This window comes from Dendrobium catenatum, unplaced genomic scaffold (genome assembly GCF_001605985.2).
Source record: "Dendrobium catenatum unplaced genomic scaffold, ASM160598v2 fragScaff_scaffold_9, whole genome shotgun sequence".
In the NCBI taxonomy this organism is placed as follows: Eukaryota; Viridiplantae; Streptophyta; class Magnoliopsida; order Asparagales; family Orchidaceae; genus Dendrobium; species Dendrobium catenatum.
Window position 1 is genome coordinate 381,311 of NW_021318471.1, and position 21,057 is coordinate 402,367.

The window sequence follows — 21,057 nt, forward strand, 5'->3', positions numbered from 1 at the left end:
TGATTGAAATAGATTTTTCTTGAAAATGCTTGATAAAGAATATAAATAAATAGTCAAAATATACGATAGGTTTAAGCATCCTGAAGATTCTAATTTTCGCAGTGAAAAACTGAAAGGCACGAGTATAATAGACAACTTTTGGAGAGTGATTTTAATCATCAATGGTAGCAACAGAGTATTAAAACTTAATATAAAGAATCTCACGCAGGAATTTCAACCTGCACAGCAGGCAAAAAGACAGTAAATATGAGACTACACCAGTAGGAAGCCTATAGGTACCCCATCTGATCTGAGAACCGCAAGAAAATTGATGGGCAACATTAACCGAATGAAAATAAAAGAAAAACTAAAACTAAAATCTACATTGTTTTTGCTGAATAGCCAGGTCATGACAAAAGAATAATGAATCAGATATAGGAAGACATGCGAGACTCAGTAAACGTAAATCTAAATGTTCACAACAAAAGAAGGTGCAAGTAGTTTGGATACTCATCTTCACACATACACGTAGAAAAAGATTAAAATGTTGATTTTCTTTCTTCTGATATTTTACTGATCAAATACTGAACCGCTTTGGTTTGGTGAAGTATAGGGTGACTGCTAGACATTTATAATTTTCTCTTCTTACTTAGGAAAAATATCAGAATTTGCAGTGAAAGATAAAAGAAGATGCATACCTTAAAACTTTCCATCCGTGATTGTCTTCCCGAATCTTTCACTTTATTATTGGCCCAATTCAAAATATCTGCATCAGTAATCTCTTTTTCACAGGAATTGGATTTCAAGTTCTTCAGAAGTTGGAGGATGTTGTATCTCATTAATTGCCACAAAAATGCTGAAAAAAATATGGTTAGGAAATAGTTGATAATTTCAGGCTCCTTGGCAGGCGTTCAAGTGCTATTTCAAGTTCATCATGTTTTCATCATAAATGGCTAAAGTGAACACAATAAGTTTATATAGCTAAATGAGATTATGATTAAGACATGATAATATTATGATATATGTGTTGACAAATTACAAAACATGAATTTAAAAAAATTCGATTAAAGTGATGGATCTAACAATGAGTAAAGCATATACTGATGATCAAATGGCTAAAAATAGACCTTAATTTCGGCATGCACTATGAAAGTAGAAGATATGCAAATAATATGGTAGATATAATTTATATTCAAGTATTAAGAAGAAAAAAAGAATAAGCTGGAGATTACTCAAATAGAATTTATACAAAATGATTTGTGTAAATAAGTATAAAGAATAAACCGAAGATAACTCGAATATAAGTTATACAAAATGATTTGTGTAAAATAAGCATAGCATGGGCAAATGAAGAATGGGAATTGATAAATCCAACACCAAATAGTTGAGGCTAAATCCATACAAAAGTTAAAAAGAAATCCAATAGAACAGTCAAAATTTAGTGCAAAAAACTTTTGCTCAAATTATCCGTAGATATGCTAAAACCAAAAAGATTTAAGGCATCGGTGTAAGCAACATACCAAGGATGAGTTTCTTATTTCCTTGCACAATGTCATTCCCAGCAATATTGACTAGTGAAAATTTCAGTTGTTTACCAATCTTCACAACTTGATTACAGTTTTCAACTTTTCTGAATGGCATTCTGATTGGAGGCTTAGTTGCAAACTTCCAAGAAACTATTCCGGGAGAGGACTTGTCAATAGCCTCAAGGAGAATCCACCTAGAATGTAACATAATTGATGCATAAGCGTAAGATAGCCCTTCATGGAATATTCATGCTAGCAAGTTCATCATAATTTTTGGCAAGAAAAAATAATTACTTACCCGTCCCTAAGATCCTCAAACACATTGTTAATGTATGTTGAAATTCCCAGGCTATTCATCCACAAACGAAATGCTCTTTCTTCTCTAGAAACTTGTGTGTCATCTTGTATAGCATCCAAAAATGAGAATTGCTTCTGCTGAGAAGATAATCCATTCCTGCAGCAAGAAAGTAATCATTTCTCCTACCCAATTAAAACATGTAGAGATCATATACTAAAACAGCTGGAGAGATAAAACAGCCCTCTACCTAATGCATAAAAGTAATGATTGAATTGAGTGAAATCACATCTAAATAGGATAGCATTCTACCCAACGCTTGTGGGATGCTCTTTTCACTATAAAGAATTTCACAAACCTGTCATCTACTGCTTTACACCCTGCTGTTCAATGAAACTTGGAACATTTATGATACAACCCATGAAGAAGTCCTTGATAACAGAACCATAATGCCACTGAGTAGTGAACGCCCAGGATGAGCTCATCATGTAATGGCAAAGCTAAAGGATTACAGCTTTGGGGAAATAGCTGGATGTTTTTATGGGTGTAGGAAATAGTAGTAGCCTTTTAAATTCTGATAATTTGTTATACGAAGGGATAATGTAATGATTTTAGCAGTTTGCATTTAGGCAATTATTTAGAATTAAGGACACTTATCATGCCCTACTCAAACAATGAAGATGTGAGTTTGTGGGGAAACAATGGTATAAGTAGCTCATCGAAAATGTAATGATTATCCAGAACTTTATTTTTTTTTTCCACTATTATTCTTCCGGTTTCCTATTCAGCCTCCAATAATGCTCGAATTCACCATTTGTTGTAGCATTTTAGTGCTCTTTTAGATAATACCCCCTCTCGTTGTGCACTAATATACTAGATGGCACCCACCCGTCAATCCATATCAAAAATCATTTCAATCTACAAAGCCACATCTCCAAAGCTTCCAATAAGGCTCAAATTCACCATTTATTTTAGTATTTTGGTGTACTTGTTGATACACTCCTCTCCATTGTGCACTGCCTGCCCCTGCTTCAGAGCCTCCAATGAAACTCGAATTCACCATTTATTGTAACATTTTGGCGCTCTTGCTGATAACAATCCTCTCTTCATTGTGCAAAGCTATATTGGATGGCACCCGTTCTTCAATCCAAATATAAAAAAAATGTTTCAAACTACAAGGGAACAAATCGATGAAATTTGAAAATAAATGTAGAATATGCATCTTCTCCTAAACTTATTGGAGATTAAGCAAGGCCAATCCACACCATCTCCACCTCTCCCACCAGAACATGAAACCATTGCACATCATGAAAGAGTTGATGGGGGGCACGCCATTCACAAAGTAATGTTTAACTATTACCTGGTATGCTAGCGGAATCTCAAAGGCTGGAATCACAATATTGAGCATTATCATGGATTTCATACTCTCCAATGCCAACGAGTTCACCCTTAACATTATTCCACATGAATGGATCGCTAGAGGCATGGTTTCTATGGCTGCCTGAGATGAAACGATTATCCTGTTGGCATGATTTCCCCATTGCAGTTTGCAATAACTTCGGACCCTCCAAGTACTGCAACCTTCATGATGAGCACGCCAAGTTGCTGCAAACTCTTCACACTCTGAATATCAACAGGAATTTGAAAAGTTATTCTGATAAAGTATTCCTATAATTTTTTTTTAAATCAAGGCAGTGACCAACAATCTAAAAGGAGGTAAGAATTCACCGATTGACTTATCTTGGCCAAGCTATTAAGGGCTATATTTTTTTAAGATAAACAAGCTGGGCTACCATTTCAGCTCCACTCACATAGAATATTTCTTCTACCAGTTTCCTAACACCATTTCTTCCCATCCCTAATAAACGACAACCATCAACTAAAGTACAACTACCCATCACAAAACTTACCCTAATGGAAATCATAGACAAATGTGAGAAGAACCTTTGCTTTAATTATGATGAAAAATTCTATAGAAGTCATATTCGCAAGAGCAAGTTGTTTTCTCTTTTACTGATCCTGATTCCGTGACCCCATTTGAAGCTCATTAAAACAAATCATATTATCTGAATTACTAGTGGTCGACGAAGACAGCACTCCATCAAACCGACCTAAAATAAATCTTCACAATTTGGATGAACAAGTGACATCGCATATCTTTAGCATTTGATAGCACGCTCACTAGTTCCAATTTTCAAGTGTTGTTGATTGTGATTTAACCCACAAATGTATTCAAGAGCGTCTTGTTGAATTCCCTTGCCTGCCCATCACATCGACCTCTTCATTTCAGGTCCTCATAGGTACTGGCGGCAAACTTATATGTGAAAACAAATATTGTGATATTTACTTGAACCTATAGAGAAATCGTTTCAAATTGAGATTTTATATCCTGTTGATACATGGGGTGTAGATTGTTCTTGGAGAACAATAATTGCAGAATTTGAATAAAATTGACACCATATATTACTCTTAAGCCGTAAGTACTTCTCATTTGGATACCACAACCATGCTTCAAGGCTCCACGACTCTTCTAATTTAAAAACTCCATTTCAGACAATTAATAAAATTATCATCCCAATGATCATAGCTTCTTACTTAACCTAATCGCCAATCTAATTACTACTCCAAACACTACCCAAACACCACCAGTAGACCATCTTTTCCTTCACCCTTTGTTAGAATCCTATATTTCTCCATTCAATGAGCCCACCTACCCGCCCACACCTCACCTTCATGACCATCAAATTCATCTGAAACCCAATTCCTATTTGGTTCATGTTCGCACGCATCATTATCCCCATTTCCAGAAGATAGCAGTTGAATCATTAGTTGTGAAAATGCTACAATCTGATCTTCTTTTGCCAAGCCCAAACTCTTTTTCATCACCAATTTGGTTAACAAAAAAAAGGATGATATATGATACTTTTAGAAAGACCATTCCACATATGTTTCCTATTTCGACCATCAAAGAAATGTTCAACATTTTGCAAGTTGTGTCAACAAACTCAAAATTAGATCTTGGTGTGGGCCGTCATCAAATTTGTATGGCAATTGACAACATTCCTAAAGTTCATATTTCATAATTAAGACATCAATTATAAGCTCACCATGAAGCCATTCGGCCACAATAATGCACCCACCACTTCTCAAAATATTATGAATACAAACTATTAAACCTTATTTACACAAATTTTTCATCATTTTATTTGATGATATCCTAGTTTATGGTTACATATCCAGTATTAATGCCCCTTTTTTATGAACCAGGCTAGCCCGATTCGGCTTCCTTCCCCTTTTAATTTAGAATTAGGATTTAGGCTAAAAATTCAAGTGAGAGGAGCTACCAAGAGGAGTGGTCGAAAGGAGGTAAGTTGGAAATGAGAGGGAAACAAGATGGAGCTTGAGAGCACATGTAAAGCAATAAGCAACGTTCACCATAAGCGGACGAGTGTGAGCAGTGAGCAACAATAGGAAGTTCTACCTTTGCAACCAGGGCTTGGAGTTGAAGTGTGAAAAAAGAGGCAATGGAGGTTGACTTCAAGGGTTATCAACATCTAAAATGGCCAAGAGGAATAGCGACATTAATGAATGGAATTGATGAATAGACTGACATGAGCGAAGGAGATGTAAAGAGGAGGAAGTTGATTAATAATATTCATTTGAAAAGATTTGCAAGCCTCCCATCATCATCTTCTTCCTTGGATTGGTATAGGACAACCCTAACCAAGCATTTTTATGCTTAATTTCTTATAAAGTGATACTACCTAAAGTATTAAGCTTGGGATTATATATAAATATTGATTATGAAGGTGCATGTAATTTGATTATCATATATGCATATATAGCAATCTCTAATTAAAATTATGAAATTTAAACTATAGTGTAGAGAGTTAATGAGGTTTAGGCAACTAAATGAATAACTAATTTATTAATTTAGAAGAAGGGGTATCAAACTTTGTATTGCTAATGAAAGTTTGATTGATTTATTATAATAATGTCACTTTTAAGTTCATTGTGACAAAAAAAATTAATAAAGAGGGTGAAATGAACACATGACTATTTGGGTATAAATTAGGATAAATGCTAATAACTTATAACAAGAATCTGTCTAATTCATTGTTATGATTATTTAATGCTTTAATGAGCAATGTATTGAATGTATGCTTAAATTCTATCTATTTGAATTTAAAATTTATGAAGCACCATGCATTGGAGCAGGATGATCAATGTCATGATAAAAAAGTTAATGTGCTTGTGATCTCTGTCAGATGGGTAACTCGTTATTAGTTAGGGGATAAATATACACTTCCTTGGTAGGGGTGTATCCCTTGACATTTTTTTATGAGTTAATTGTTGATAATAAAATATGGAATATGCTTTAATTGTTCATAGTAATTCATATGATCATTATGATATTATGAAATAGCTTGACTTATTACTTGTTGTACAAATTATTACAAGTTCACATATATTTTTCCAATTGCTAAGAATAACTATTGTCCATATAAATTATAAATTGCATTCATATGTAACAAAGTTTGATCATTTTACAATCATCATTGAGAATTGTTATTGTAAAACAAAATTTATATAATATATGCTTGTGTAAATGATGCATATATTGTCAATAAAACCTTTTTTATATTGGCTAACTGGGCTAACAGGCCGGGAAAAAAAATCATTGAATTTTCTTGATATTGATGTCTACCTTTCAAGTTTCAAGGTATCGTAGTAAAATGTGTGTATAAAGAAAATGATAAATAGTTGATGAATTATTTGTAAATTTATTAGTAAAGTATGCTTATAAGTGAATGTTTTCACAATCAAACACAATGGTCTTTTTTTTTTATTACACAATGGTCATTTATTTTTATATAATGTTTTTAATGAACTCTAGTGTATAATAAGTATTATTTAATAATTTTTATATTTAAAAATCTTGTCCTTGATGTAGTGTCTATAACTATAATGATTTAAATTCTATTTTACTTTGTTTCTTTCATCGATCATATTTATATCCTATGCCTAGTTTTTTATACTTTTTTGAGTGAGTTTCATTAAATGAGTTTGTTTCATGCAAACTCATACTTATTTTTTTATGATTTTCAAATTATTAGTTGATCATCACCTAGAGGAGAGTTTCCATATTTATTCTTAGATATCTTATTGAAAGATGATCAAGATTAGAAGTTATATAATTTATTATTTGAATGAGTTATTATAGTAGTTAAATTTTATTTATATTTTGGTTGATAAAGTGGTAGGTGTTATTGGATTTAGATAATATGATAATCTTATTGATAAACTAATCTTATTGAAAGTATATGTTTTAACTTTGGCTAACGACTTATTATAGGGCTTTTTGTATTTTCCTTTTAATCCCACTAGCGGGGTGTGACATATGGTGTTTATATTTTAAACCATATTGAAAATCCCAAATTAACTTTTGGTAATTTCCTTTCAAATCTGTTGATGTAGAACGGGAGGAGGTGGGGGAGATAATTTCAAAATCTGAAATTAATTGTAGATTTTGGTTGGAGAGATTTAACAATTTCAAATTTCAAATAAGAAGAATAATGGAAGGAAGAGGTAATTAAAATTCCCTAATCTTAGGCTATAAATTAGGGAATAAATAATTAGAGAAGGGGAGGGAACGTGGGCCGGCCAATGAAGGAAAGAGGGGAGTGGCCGCATTCAACATATATGAATATTTGCATTGAATGTTAATTGATAACTTCAAATCTGAATCAATTTTAGATTTGTATCAATTGAGGATGCTTCATAAAATAGATGAACTAATTAGAAAAGCATTTGAAATTTGGGTATGGAATTAATTAATCAATCAATTTTAGAATTGATTAATTAATTAAATAAAAAAACTTCCCAAAATTAATGTAATTAATAAGAGTGGATTTGAAATTCAAATTAGATTAATTCGAATTTGAAATCTTTTCAAATTAATGACATACTAAATAAGGAAAGAGGAGTTTTGAAAGAGTGATATTAGGCAAATAGGTGGTCAGCGGGTGGGTAGAGCTTTGTTGGATTTCGGCCAAGGGGAGGGAGGAGGGAGGGGCTGGTGTAGGACGATGGTGTGGAAGTGATGGGGTGAGAAGATCGGTGTCTTGGTGGAGGGCTTGAGGAGGTGACGGTTTAGGGAAATAAGGAAAAACAAAAAAAAAAGAAAAAAAAAAGATAGAAACGCGAGCCTTGGACTCTTCCAAAGACTAATGGGTGATGCATTGCCCTTCACCAATGGCCTTCAAGCAGCAAGCCCGGACCCATCCTGCGACTGGTGGAAACTACGATTCCCTCCATAAGGATTCTCACTAACGTTCTCCCAAAGAATAAAAGTGCAGAATAATTTTTATTATTAAAACTCCATCATGTCAATACAAAAGCAAGGGCCTCTATTTATAGGCCTTAGAAATTAAAAGACTAAAATAAAACGAATATGCCCCTAGGGCTTACATAAGACTACATCTTAAGTAAGAGTTATTGTGATTAGGATTGTTAGCTGGCAGCCCACTTTAGGCAGGTGGTAAGTCCAGAATGTATACACTCTCTCCCTGCACATTCTTTCTTCTAATCAAATCTAAAACTCTTCCAAATTCAGCATTAAATTTATAATCTAAAGCCTGATAATGAAAATTTAAATTAGCCCAAATATTTAGTTAAAATTGTATATAATTTTGAAATTAATCAGTCTTCATTTAAATCGAAAGTTTTCTCTTAGGAGATGTAATTAACAATAGGGGCTTGCCCCTATAGGAAGTCTAGATCCCAGAATAATCTAAACCCTACTTTAGTTTCCTTTCTAGGGTAGGGGAAAGATCTGTGGATGTAGATCACGCTTTATCCATATTTTAAAATTTATTTCCACAATCAAAGGATAGGTAGATAATTGATTTGCTTCCATAAGCAGGTCAAATATCTTCAATATTTGATTATGAAAATAAATTCACGATTCATTAGTCTAATCGGGTCGATAGGATAATATACTTATCATCCTTTAGGATGATTTGTATATTCTCAATGCTGCACCTGATTAGAAGAATGAATTATATTCTTTTTTCTTTCAGATCAATAGAAGGATATTAGTCTACCTCTCGGGGCGGTATGATGTCCGACTATATAGATTTGATTGAAAGAAAACACTAAAATATAAATAAAGCGAATCATGTGGGAAACTATTTATTTAAAATAATAGTGAAACTCTTTTTTTTAAAAAAAATTAATTAAAAGTCAAAAAAATATTTTCTCACAGATTTTTCTGGCGACTCCGCTGGGGATAAACTTCTCTCTTCATTTCAAATGAAGACTAAATTCTTTTTTAAAATTATATATAAGTTTAACTAAATATTTGGGCTATTAAATTTTCATATAAATTTTGATCTGTCTAGTCTGCTATTGCTTGGTCTGATGATTTGTATAGTCTTGTGGCTTGGGTTCTTACGATTGATTTATATTTGATTTCGTCTTTTCGATTTGATTTTCTGCCTCAAGTCTTTGATTTGTATAGTTTTATGTCATTCTAGTCTAGTTAGTCAAGCCTTGCCTGTCATTTGCTTGTTTAGTTTAGAAATCATATCAATGAATATCGATAGTCATGGTTTCCTTAGCTTTTCCTAAAAAGCTGAGCAGATAGGCCAACTGTCAGCACCAGCGAAGGTCTTAGATCTTGTCGAAGTGCTGTCCATTTCTTATCTGACATTTTGAGTGTCATTTGTATGTTTAGTTGCTTTTATATTTCTTTATAGATTTTGAATTTCTTGTATCCGATTTTGCTTCTCCGATTCTTGCTTATAGACTTAATCATTTCAATAAATTTTCTTTGATTTGTCTTGATTTTATTGATTTTATGATTTGGAGTCAATTTGATTGCATTTATATTTAAATTGTATAATTGTATAATTCCTTAAATCGAGTCAACCAAGCCTGTTTGTCATCTAAATGACATTTGCATGTTTATTTTGAGTCCACTGTTTGCATGATCATGCTCACGTGAGTGAGCATAACCCATGCTTACCCGGCTTCGTCCTAAAAGCCTAGCGAATGTCCACCCGGAACACAGAGGTTTGGTCCTAGGTCTGGTAGGGGTGCTGCCCATTTGTCGTCTGACATTTGCATATCACTTGTGTGATTAGTAGCTTAGAATTCTTTTCGAATTTATTCGAAATCATTTCTAAATTCCTGAATTCATTATATTCAATTTTTTTTCTGTATTTATTTTGGGATTCCGATGTTCTGTATTTGATTTAAGAGTTGATGTTGATTTGATTGTCCTTTTATTTAAACTGTATAATTGTAGAATTCCTTAAATCGAGTCAACCAAACCTGTTTGTCATTTGAATGACATTTGCATGTTTATTTTGAGTCCACTGTTTGCATAATCATGCTCACGCGAGTGAGCATAACCCATGGTTACCCGGCTTCGTCCTAAAGCCTGGCGGATGTCCACCCGGAACACAGAGGTTTGGTCCTAGGTCTGGTAGGGGTGCTGCCCGTTTGTCGTCTGACATTTGCATGTCATTTGTGTATCATTTGCATGCCTTAGAGTTTTCTCTTTTTCATTCGTATCCGATTTTTGACTCAATGCGTTGAGATCAGGCTTTAGATTATAAACTTCTACTCTATTCCCCCTTTTTAATTTCTTTTACTCGTGTTTGCTCATGTATACTCGAAGTTCTTAAGGACAAGGGTCCTTATTTAATGTCTTCTTAATCTAATGCTCATTTCCTTTCAAATCGTTAATCAAATATCTTACCAAATCTGCACTTTGTGACTGTATCCCTCTGGTGTGGGTCCTTAATTGAATCATTTCTTCTTAAATCTTCGATCTATTTAATCCTTATAATAAACTCCAGTTACATTCAAATCAGTGCAACTATCGGCAATCAGATTCTTTGCGTAGACTCAAACGGATCAGTTTTTGATTGGAATCACCTTTGAATTACAAAATATGTCTGGAAAATTAGTCTTCAACTTCAACATCACTGCTGCCCAATCCGCTGAGGGCAATCAGATCAAGTATGGGTCCGGATTCGATAATTTGCAAGTCACTTTTGGAGCACCACAGACTGAGATGGTGACTCCGGTAGTAGAATCAGTTCGATCAACTCCTATCCAGATTAATGTCGAGGGTGGGTCTGTAGCTGCTCCCGCAGCTACTAAACCCTCGGTGTTTACTCGTTTGACTTTTCCCCGATCAGCTACCGTGGCTAAGAGAAAGTCTCCTGTTGTTGCTGAATCCCCGATCTTTGGGAACTTTGAATTGGGATCATCCTCTGCTATCCCCGAGATCACTAAATCCCAACGTCGCAACATGATCCGTCGTATGAGGCGAAGGATTAAAAGAGCTGAAGCATCAAAGAAGAACTCTCTTATGTCCGCCGCAGCTGGGGCATCAAAAGATATAACTCCTGAAATCCCTGAGGCATATGTTAATTCCCCTCAATTAGCTGGTAGCAGATTCTATCCATTGTCTGTTGCGGCTGGGGAAGAGAGCATAGTGCGTATAGCACATTCCCTACCTACCCCATTCCAGGACGACCCGATTATCCCTTCTCTGTTTGAAAAGAAGCGAAAGTTTAAAACTTTACTGAATGGGCTAATCCGGGACTGCGCCACTGGTTATGGCCAGTCAAAGATAGAGTTTCTGAAGAGTATCAAGGATGTTATTTCCACTGAAGTACATCCTTAATCAAGGGGAGGGAGAGGAGAGTCTCCTCCTAAAAAGAGAGTACAGTTACAAGTGCACAATAAAATTCATAAACTAATACATCAATAATAAGTCTAATATAATGATAATAAAAAATAAAGTGCACAATCGTGGCCATAGACCGACGGCCACGCCTCTGGTAGACTCTCCAAGGTCGGATATCCTCATCACCTATGATATAGTCTCTCTAAATTGTTAAAATTGTAGAATTTCATCCTTCTTAAAGTACTTTCAAAAATATATTCATAAAGTACACATGATTCCAATCATTTGAAAGCTCAAAGGACATAAGGAGGCATAATAGTCTATTTTGTTTACATGATTTCCATCCTTTGTCAACCCAAATGCCTACTTGAGGAGGCATGAGACCTTAAAAGATCTTACAAAGGCTTTTCTAACACAAATCTTGGGTGCACCATCAGATGTTACCATTTTAAAAAAATATCAAGGCCAACTAATTAAACTAATTGATTGTACGTTTGGACTACTCATAATCCAAAAATAATGAATATCATCACTTTATTTTGTAATTCTGATTATCATGTAGAATTCAATCATAATGTAATGCTTTCTTGGTATTGTAAGTTGGGAAATTTTTTTGTGCACGAAGTTCTAGAAAATTGATGAATACCTTTTCTGAAAAATATGTGCAACAAAAGCAAGATTCAGATTTGGTGAACCGTCAACAATGTCTTTAGGAGTCAAGTATCTTTTACAACCCATTCTATCTGCATGTTCAAGGACAAGCTTCGCTCTTTCAAGAGGATCTTTCACATTCTTTCCAGAAAGCTTAATACTGTGTTCAGGTGCCAAAACATTCAGAAGGCATGCATAAGCCTCTGAATCCTGTCAGTGTGAAATGATAGTATTATCAGTAATTTTCAGCCAAAATAGAAATTTGTTTGCTAGCCTAAGAAAACAACTTGTTTGAAGACTCTTGTTGCACTGAATGAACAAAACATGAGTAGGAAAAGAATTTGATTTGATGTACCTGTTCCCAGGGGATGAAAACTAGGCATAAGCGTTGTAACTCTAACCACACAACATAATTCATCACTAGAAAAGGAAATTATTATAGCAGACATAACAAAGCGCCATCTAATCTTTTAAAGCTCATGATCAAATCTACTGGCACATTATCATAACATCCAAAATCCCCTCAAGTTGGGATGCAGTTGCAGAACTTCATAGAGATTAGAATATTCGTTTAACAACAGGTCAATTTAAATTACTATGTGAAAGCAAAAACCCTATCTATGATTAGATGTAGTTGGCCTGGCAGAAGAAATTTTTACCATGGAAAGCAAGAAAAGAAAGAAAAACATATAACTGCCAGAACATTCACCTTTTGTAGCAAGAGGCTTACGTGAAGAAACAGATGGACTCCCAGAAAACAAAGAGATGAAATAGGTTGATGCGGACATCGGAAGATCAACGGCTACGATCTGGAGTTATTTTATTTTTTGATGAGTCTTATGTACTAATTTATCTTATATTTCTGCTTTTCCCATTTTACTCTTAGGGGTGGTCATATGGTGTTGTAGCCCGAAGGGCATTTTAGTTATTGTTTCTTTTCTTTTCATAAGGCCTATTTATAGGCTAGTTCTCTTGTATTTTCGGATGATGATTGATTAATTAAAATTTTCCTATATTTCTTCTTCTTCTTCTTGTGTGAGCACTAGAGAGAAGGGAGAAAGAGCTCAAGGTGAGCAAGTGCAATACCCACTAGTCGTTGGAAGGGTCCACAGCTCGTGGTTAGTTTATTTCTATTTTATTTGTGTTTTTCTCTTCTTCCTTCCCCCACTCCACCCGCAGGCCCCTTCTTGCCCCTCCACCGCTGGTTGCTTAACCCCCTCCACCTAGTTCCACCACTTCAAGCCCACCCGCCACCCAAGCCCACCCAATCTGACGCCTAGCCACCCCTTCCCCATTGCCGCCGCCCCTCACATGGCTCCCCACCGTGATGATGACTACAAACATCATCATGGCTCCCTATGTTGAATCAAGCAAGATAGGAAGGTTCTCAATTATTTGAAATTCAAATTTGAATTTCAAAAACTTTTCTAATTTGCAAAACTCCAAATAAGGAAAGTCTTAAATTTCAATCCGATCTAATTTTAAATTAGAGATGGTCGTTTATTCTCTTTCATATTTGGCAAATCTTGTTTGAAAACTTCTTAAAATCCTCCCCATACCCCTCCTCCTCTCTTGATACCGCCGGCCTCCTCTCTTGCCCCACTCCATTATGATGATTTCAATCATCATAATTCCCCTCCTAAATTAACTCCAAGAGGAAAGGAAAGAATTAATTTTATTTGAAATTTGAAATTCAAATTTCAAATACTTTCCTTATTTGCAAATCTTAATTAGGAAAGTGCATAAAATCAATCCTATTTGAAATTCAAATTAGATTGGATTTCTTAATGTCTTTCCTAATTCCCATGAGTTGTTTTAGAAAATCTTAAATTCCTCCCCACAATCCTCCTCCCCCATTTAATGCCGCCGGCCACCCTTTATTGGGCTTTCTCCTTGTATTTTCCTCTTCGTGTCATACCCTCTTTGAATTTGAAATCAAAATTTCAAATTTAATTCCCTCCAAATCCACTTAAATCTGAATTAATTTTAGATTTACTAAAACTTCATCTCCCCTCCTCGGACCTAATGTAATTCCCCTCAACCAAGCCGCCCCCCTATCTCTTCCATTGCTCCACGGAACACCCATTTATCAAAAGCTAGGTTCAATTTTCCCCTGTTGTCCCAGAATTCCAGCATAAGGAAATCGGGATTCTTGCCGCCTAAAACCTCCAAAATGCAGGCTGCTCTTTTACAACCTGTTGTCCAACTGTTTAGGTCCAAACCCTTGCTATCCTAAGGAGTTTCCAAGGTCAAAAGCTGCTGTCCAAGGAAACTGGACTGCTGTCTACTGATTTCTGCAAGCTTCCCAGCACCGTATCTTTCATCCAAACGACTCTGACTGCTGTCCACCTCTTCCCTAGCATTCAAACGACCTTGCTGGAGTGCGTATCTCTCTTGTCTTTGGGTAAAATCGACACCCGACTCTCTATTTTCATAGTTGCATCCTTGATTGTGGTTTTATTACAATCATGAAGAACATGTTAATGCTCTTCCGCTAAAACCTAGTAAATTATAGAGTTGTGTGAGGGATCCTTCATCGTACTAATCTCATTGTGTCTAGGGATTTCTTGTTGAAACTTTCCATGTATGCAATGTTAGATGTTTTACGGTCTTAACTCCTATGCATGTGATTTAGCCTAAACTTGTTTTACCGCTCTTTGTATTTTAGCTTGTCGTTTAAATTTAATATAAAGGATATAATTATTGTGGCTCCTAAAATTAAGCGTGCAACTTTCTTAATCTAATCATCCTTGCATGTACGTTTCACATCATAGGTCCTAAAGAACACATATTAGTTATCATTTATAATATGAACGGTCTATAGTCATAGCTCAAATCTTACATATTTCTTTTCATTTATTATTGTTTTGCATTGGATGCTTATAGAGTGTGCAATAGCATGCAACAAGTAGAATTGATGAATGAAATGGACCACACAATATTGAGACTCATGCCGACAGTTAGTGTTGCATGATCTTTTGTGCATTCCATCAATAGTCATTAATGCTAAACGCTTATGAATATTATGCATTTCAAATACTGTGTGACATGGCTACTGAAAGTGATCCTTATAGCTTGTGCAACAAGCAATACGGTAATTCTTGTAAGACAATGTATACACAGATGCTTGTAAGGTGCATATTTGATGGTCAGTTTTGATAAATTTTAGAGGTCAATGTCATACATAACCACACTAGTTTAAAATAATTGTCATTGTTGGGGAAGTAAACCACGCAGCGAACACAACCAAGAAAGAGAAAATGCAGCGGAAAGAAAGAACATCAAGATTTAACATGGAAAAAATTCGAAACTGGGAAACACCCATAGAGTCACACCACACCAAGGAATTCACTATAAAAAGTTGGGAGAAATAGTACAGATCTCACTTCTTTCTCACTCTCTCCTTGTCTTTCTTCACTTTTGCATCATTCTCATACAAGCAACAAAGAGAACTCTTTAAAAAATCACTAAGGGACGCAACCCTTAATAAAAAACGAGAAAGAAAACTATCAACCCGCCTCACAGCGCTAAATTTGGAGCGCCGCTACGCTCAACTCTCTATCTCCTATGTGTCTGATAGCATCGTAGCGCCATGGTCTGGAGCACCTCAACGCTCCGCTCTATGTCTATCTCCAAGAAAACTATACAGCGCCGCAGCGCTCAGATACACAACACTGCATCACTCTTATACGAAAAAAAATCATGTGCAAAGCACCCGAACCCAAGCAGGGGGAGGACCCTCGGCGAGCTTGACTGGTGGAATTGAGGTCCGAGGCAGCAGTAAAGCATGATTGATCAGCACAATCAGAAGCATGATTGATCAACACAATCAAATTCCACACCGAACTAACAATCATTTCCTAATAGACCTACCCATATACCCACAACAAGTCCCAATAATTAAATTATCTTCCCATGAAGTATAACAAGCAAAATTAACCTTGCAAAGTCAAGAAATCATATCAATCATCCGTGAATATTGTAATCTTCCAAAATTTAATTCATAAACACAGTTGAGAATTGAAATAGGGAATTAGGATTTTTTTTTCAAATTAGAAGTTTTCTGCAGAGCAAGTGGATTTAATTATCTTAATGATAGGAAGAAATCCAGGTTTGCACCTTGACATCTGATGAAAAATTTGTTATGGCTCTATTAAAGCCTCCCTTCTTAAGCTGAAAATTCATCCACCTAAGCAAAATCTTCTCCGGTGGTAGAATCATGAGTTCCTCCATTTCCTGCATTCAAATGATTTTATAGCAATAAAATGATGCGACCCTTCCCCAATACTTGTAAATTAATTCAATTACCGGAGAACATATGGTTTACTTAAAAAGAGTTCAATGTCTTACCCTGCTATCTCCAACCAACTCCGCTAGCTGGGGAGTTTTCTTGAGGTTAACATCAGCTAAAAGTTGTATCTAAGGGAAGCAGTTCACAGAAAAATGAAAAACCATTAGCAGATAAATTTAAAGCACTAGGAACCAACAGGTGTAGTCTACAAGTTGACATTTGGTGGGTTTTCAATCAGGAAAGCATACCTTAATGATTTGAGATATCAAACCAAGCACAAGATGGGGCTGACAAGATAATATAAATGCACATCAATCATCAAAATAATTAAGATATCGGACAAAAAGTAAATTTAAGAAACCAAATGATATATAAATAAGTCGTGCCAGAAATGAAGGGCGTGGTGCAATGGTAAAGACCTATTGACATTTCTAAAAATAATAGTGACAGAACAGTGAATCTTATTAGAGTTAGTTTATTAAATAGTTTCCAATGGCAAAAAATACAAATCATATATCAACATTATGTCCCTATCCTTTTGTATTGGTAATTAAAATGTTACAAAAGATTTTTTAAATTAGGTGCATTGGTACATTATATTTGCATATGATATTTATTGATTTAGAAAAAGCATATGATAAAGTTCTAAGAGAAGTGCTATGGAGAGTTCTTGAAAAGAAATGAGTCAATAATGCTTATATTCAAATCATTAAAGATATGTATGCATGAGCTATTACTTGTGTTCAAACACAAGGTGGTTTGACCAAGTATTTCCCTATTTCGGTTGAGTTACATCAAGGATCAGCCTTAAGCCCATATCTTTTTGCTTTAGTCATGGATGTTCTCACTAGACATTTGCAAGAGGATGTACCTTGGTGTATGCTTTTTGCTGATGATATTCTTCTTGTTGATAAGACTAGAGCGGGAGTTGAAGGTAAACTTGAATTATGGAGGTCAACCTTAGAGTCTAAAGGTTTTCGCTTGAGACTTTTAATAGGACACAATGGAGAAAAAGGATTCATGTAGCCGACCCCACGTAGTGGGATAAATGCTTGATGTTGTTGTTGTTGTTGTTGCGGTACATTATATTTGCAGATGATATAGAGTTGATTGGTTCTTCATCCAATTTCTTTGTTTTTTCTATCTGGAGCTTGAACATAAATTCAACAAGCATGAAGAGTGAGGCATAGGTAGTTTAGAGTCTTCGCATTTTTCAATAACCTACTGGATTGTGGACTTCCTTATTGATCTTCTTCATTGCATTTTGCATTTCACTGAGAAGATTTGGACAAGTTTTCCCTTATTTGTTGTGTTTGAAGTTAGAGCCATTTCGGCATTGCTTTTCCTCCAACATTAGCATGGTTTGGTTGAAGACCTCCACCAAACACAAAGAATTCCTTCAAGTCATTTTAACAATTTTTTTTTTATTATTATTATTATTTTGAGACTGCAGTCTACTAGTATTTACTAATTATCTTGTAGTAACTTTTTCTTAAATTGTTTCTTTTTAAGTTGGCAGCATGTGAAGGACGTAACCGCCTTCAACGACTCCTTTTTGAGCTGCAAAAAGACATTATTTGAGAGCCTAAATTCCCCATCCAAGTCCTTTTTAAAACTAGTTCTTTTAGACATCAATCTTCAATAGGGTTGCAGGCTACCTGATGTTATGACTAGTAGCTAGGGTCATCAATTTTACCAGACTCCATGATTTGTCCAACTTCAGCAATTTTAGATCTTCCTTCAGTGATTGACGGAACAATTTTGATTTATTATCCCTTCAAAATAGTATTCTTCGCCTATTCATTCTTTAAGAGATTGAAATTGGGCCTAGCTACTAGTTGTTGGTTTGAGCCATTCACTATTACTAGAGACATGGGTCATATTTTGCTATATTCGGCATTCTTTTTTCAGAATCTCTTAATTTCATCATCTCTTTAGAGATGGATGCTTATTCTAATGCTGATTGGTTCAGCAATCCAATATACCACAAATCTATCACTAATGTCTATGAACTTCATAGATATTCTTATTTCCTGGAAGAATAAGAAATAAAGCATAATTTTTAGAAATTCCATGGAAGATGAGTGCATGCTATGACCTCTACTTACCACAGAGATAAATTGGTTTCGGTGGTTGCTTGTTAATATGGGTGTTGTTTTTTATTATCCTTCTCCTATGTATTGTAACTCTTAACTCAATTTTCATGAGAGAATTAAGTATATCGAGATTGATCGTAATCTCACTTGTCATCAGCTTTAGCTAGGCACTTATAGCTTGCCCTTGCTTCTTCTTCTCTGCAAATTGCAGACTTGTTTATGAAGTCTCATCTGCTTTCATGTTTTTGCTTCTTGGTAAGCAAAATCTCGTTGCTTCTTGCAACAGCATCATAAGTTTGTGGGAGGATATTAGAATTATGAGAAATTTACATGCATACTGCTTTATTTTATGATATTTACATACCTAACACCCAAAACATTAATATTATATGTCTAGCACTCATATACAACTTTAATATCAAATATATCACTCATGTAATTCATTTGTACAATTCATTCCATTCTATAAACTTTAATATTTCATTCCATACACCCAAATTTGTTCTATGGGTGGTAGGCATGTAATATTAATATTTTGGGTGTTAGATATGTAAATAACATGAAATAAAATGGTATGTATGTAAATCTCCCTAGAATTATTGAAATTATTTAATGTAAATATCAGTATATGTGCCTATTATCTCATTCACTGTGTATTACCCCAGGCCTCTTCGTAGAGATCAACAGAAAAATAAATAAATAAATAAGATTCAAATGTAGAAACTTATTAGCAATAGACCTTCAATGATAAACAAGAGAATAATCCATAAAACTGTCAAGCAATCCTGGAACCATTCACACATGGAAACTAAAAATCAATATCCAAACAAAGCCATCCACTTAAAGTGTCATACTTACCCTCCCCTCAACGAGATCTTGTGTTCCAATATTGACGACAGTGCACCCAATAGCTTTAGCGGAGTTGAGACATAATGTATGATTCTCGTTTCTCTCCCATGGGTTCAGCATTGCCTTGGTATTGATCGCCCGTTCATCAATGGTCCCCGGAACAGCCACATTGATAAGTTTGCTTCACATACATGCACAAACCCATGTGTATCACCTCATCTCATCAGAAAAATCAACGACGGAAAGAAGGAACAAACTTGAAAATAGCCAAAAAAAAATTAGATTAATTACCATAGAAGCACGCCATCCTTGGAGATCTCAAAGAGATCTTCTGTTAGAGGATCAATAGGGATATGCCTCTTCAAAAAATCATCACCACAGAGATAACTGTTGATGTGGCCAACGTAAGAAGCCTTTTCCGATTCGCTAATGGTGTGGAGCAGAGTGGTCGTCGCCGCCTTGAGGAACTCGGAAGACGAATTCTTCCTCCCGATATGCCCTTCCATCTTCAAATAAGCCTTCGCAAACCCCACACGACATACCATTAATAGAATAGTACAAGCAAATAAATCAGGCTGATTGAACTAACCCGGAGAAAAGCCTCGAAATCGACATGGACGTCAAGGTTAGGAAACAAGTGGCGAAGGAACGAATCTTTCTCCTCGTCGGCAAGGCCGTCGCCAGCAATCTTCATCCTCGACATCTCAGCTGCAAGGTCCCGGACCATAATCGAGCTTCCGTTGCCGCCAGGACCCCTCATCGCCATGAACTGAAAAACGATTCCACTCAATGCAGAATAGGACTAGGAGCAGAAAAGCAAGCGGGCCTGCAGAGAGCTAAGACTTCACCTTGGACTTGAGCGAGCGAAGCTCCACCTGAGTGAACTGGTTCTGAAGCCAGGGATCCGACACCAGAATCCCTACAAATCCAGCCATTGCTCGATTCCCCGACTCCCCTATGGTGGCGAAGACAGCTAGCAGAGAGAAATGAGTGGGGCTGAGCTCGGTCTGAGACTCTGAGCTACCGGAGAACAGAGTAAAGGAAGGAGGGGGTGTAACGGAAAGCAGCAAAGGCGTACGGTGCCCACGAGGAAGAAACCACCGTTAAAGATTCAAATTGAATATATAATAGACTCGACGGGAAACGAATTAGGAAACGAATTGGGAAACGCCGGAATGTCAATGAAGAGCTACCCTCTGAGGCCTGAGGGAAAGTATCTATCTCGTCATTGTAACTAAAATGAATATGATGGAGTTAAAACATATTTTTAAATTTCTAATAATTTAAATTTTTTTATATTTATGTAAAATTTTTCAAATTTTTTAATAAATAATTAATAAACTTTAGGAGAACATAATTTTTTTTATTTGAAAAAAAATTATTGATCAATTTTATTAATATTTATGTGACATAAATTTTTTGAATGTAATATTTGATAAATTTTAGAATATGTTTTAGTTAGGTTTCGTTTGGGACGGTTTTTTTGTTACTTCTTAAAATAGTTTTTTAGTAAAAAAAAATTTACTTTTTGTAATAAAAAGTTGTTTTAAGAATCAATAAAAAAGCCCCCCAAACGAAGCCTTAGTCTTCTATTCAATGAACCATGGAGATTTAAGAATTCAGATTTTGAGTCTTTTTAGTTGTATTCAGCATCTGTTTGATTG

General features: G+C 35.3%; 1 protein-coding gene across 1 annotated transcript; it reads right to left on the reverse strand.

Annotated features, from left to right (window-relative positions):
- Nucleotides 1-566: 566 nt before the first annotated feature.
- LOC110105985 (fimbrin-2-like) lies at nt 567-20,563 on the reverse strand. The gene is made up of 11 exons (XM_028698552.1): nt 20,242-20,563; nt 19,983-20,162; nt 19,685-19,911; nt 19,403-19,574; nt 16,697-16,735; nt 16,508-16,576; nt 16,277-16,393; nt 12,153-12,367; nt 1,804-1,959; nt 1,500-1,699; nt 567-835 (listed from the first exon to the last, which is right to left on the reverse strand). The coding sequence occupies exons 1-11, from the start codon at nt 20,326-20,328 to the stop codon at nt 609-611; spliced, it is 1,689 nt and encodes a 562-aa protein (XP_028554385.1). The 5' UTR covers nt 20,329-20,563; the 3' UTR covers nt 567-608.
- Between the last annotated feature and the right edge of the window lie 494 nt (nt 20,564-21,057).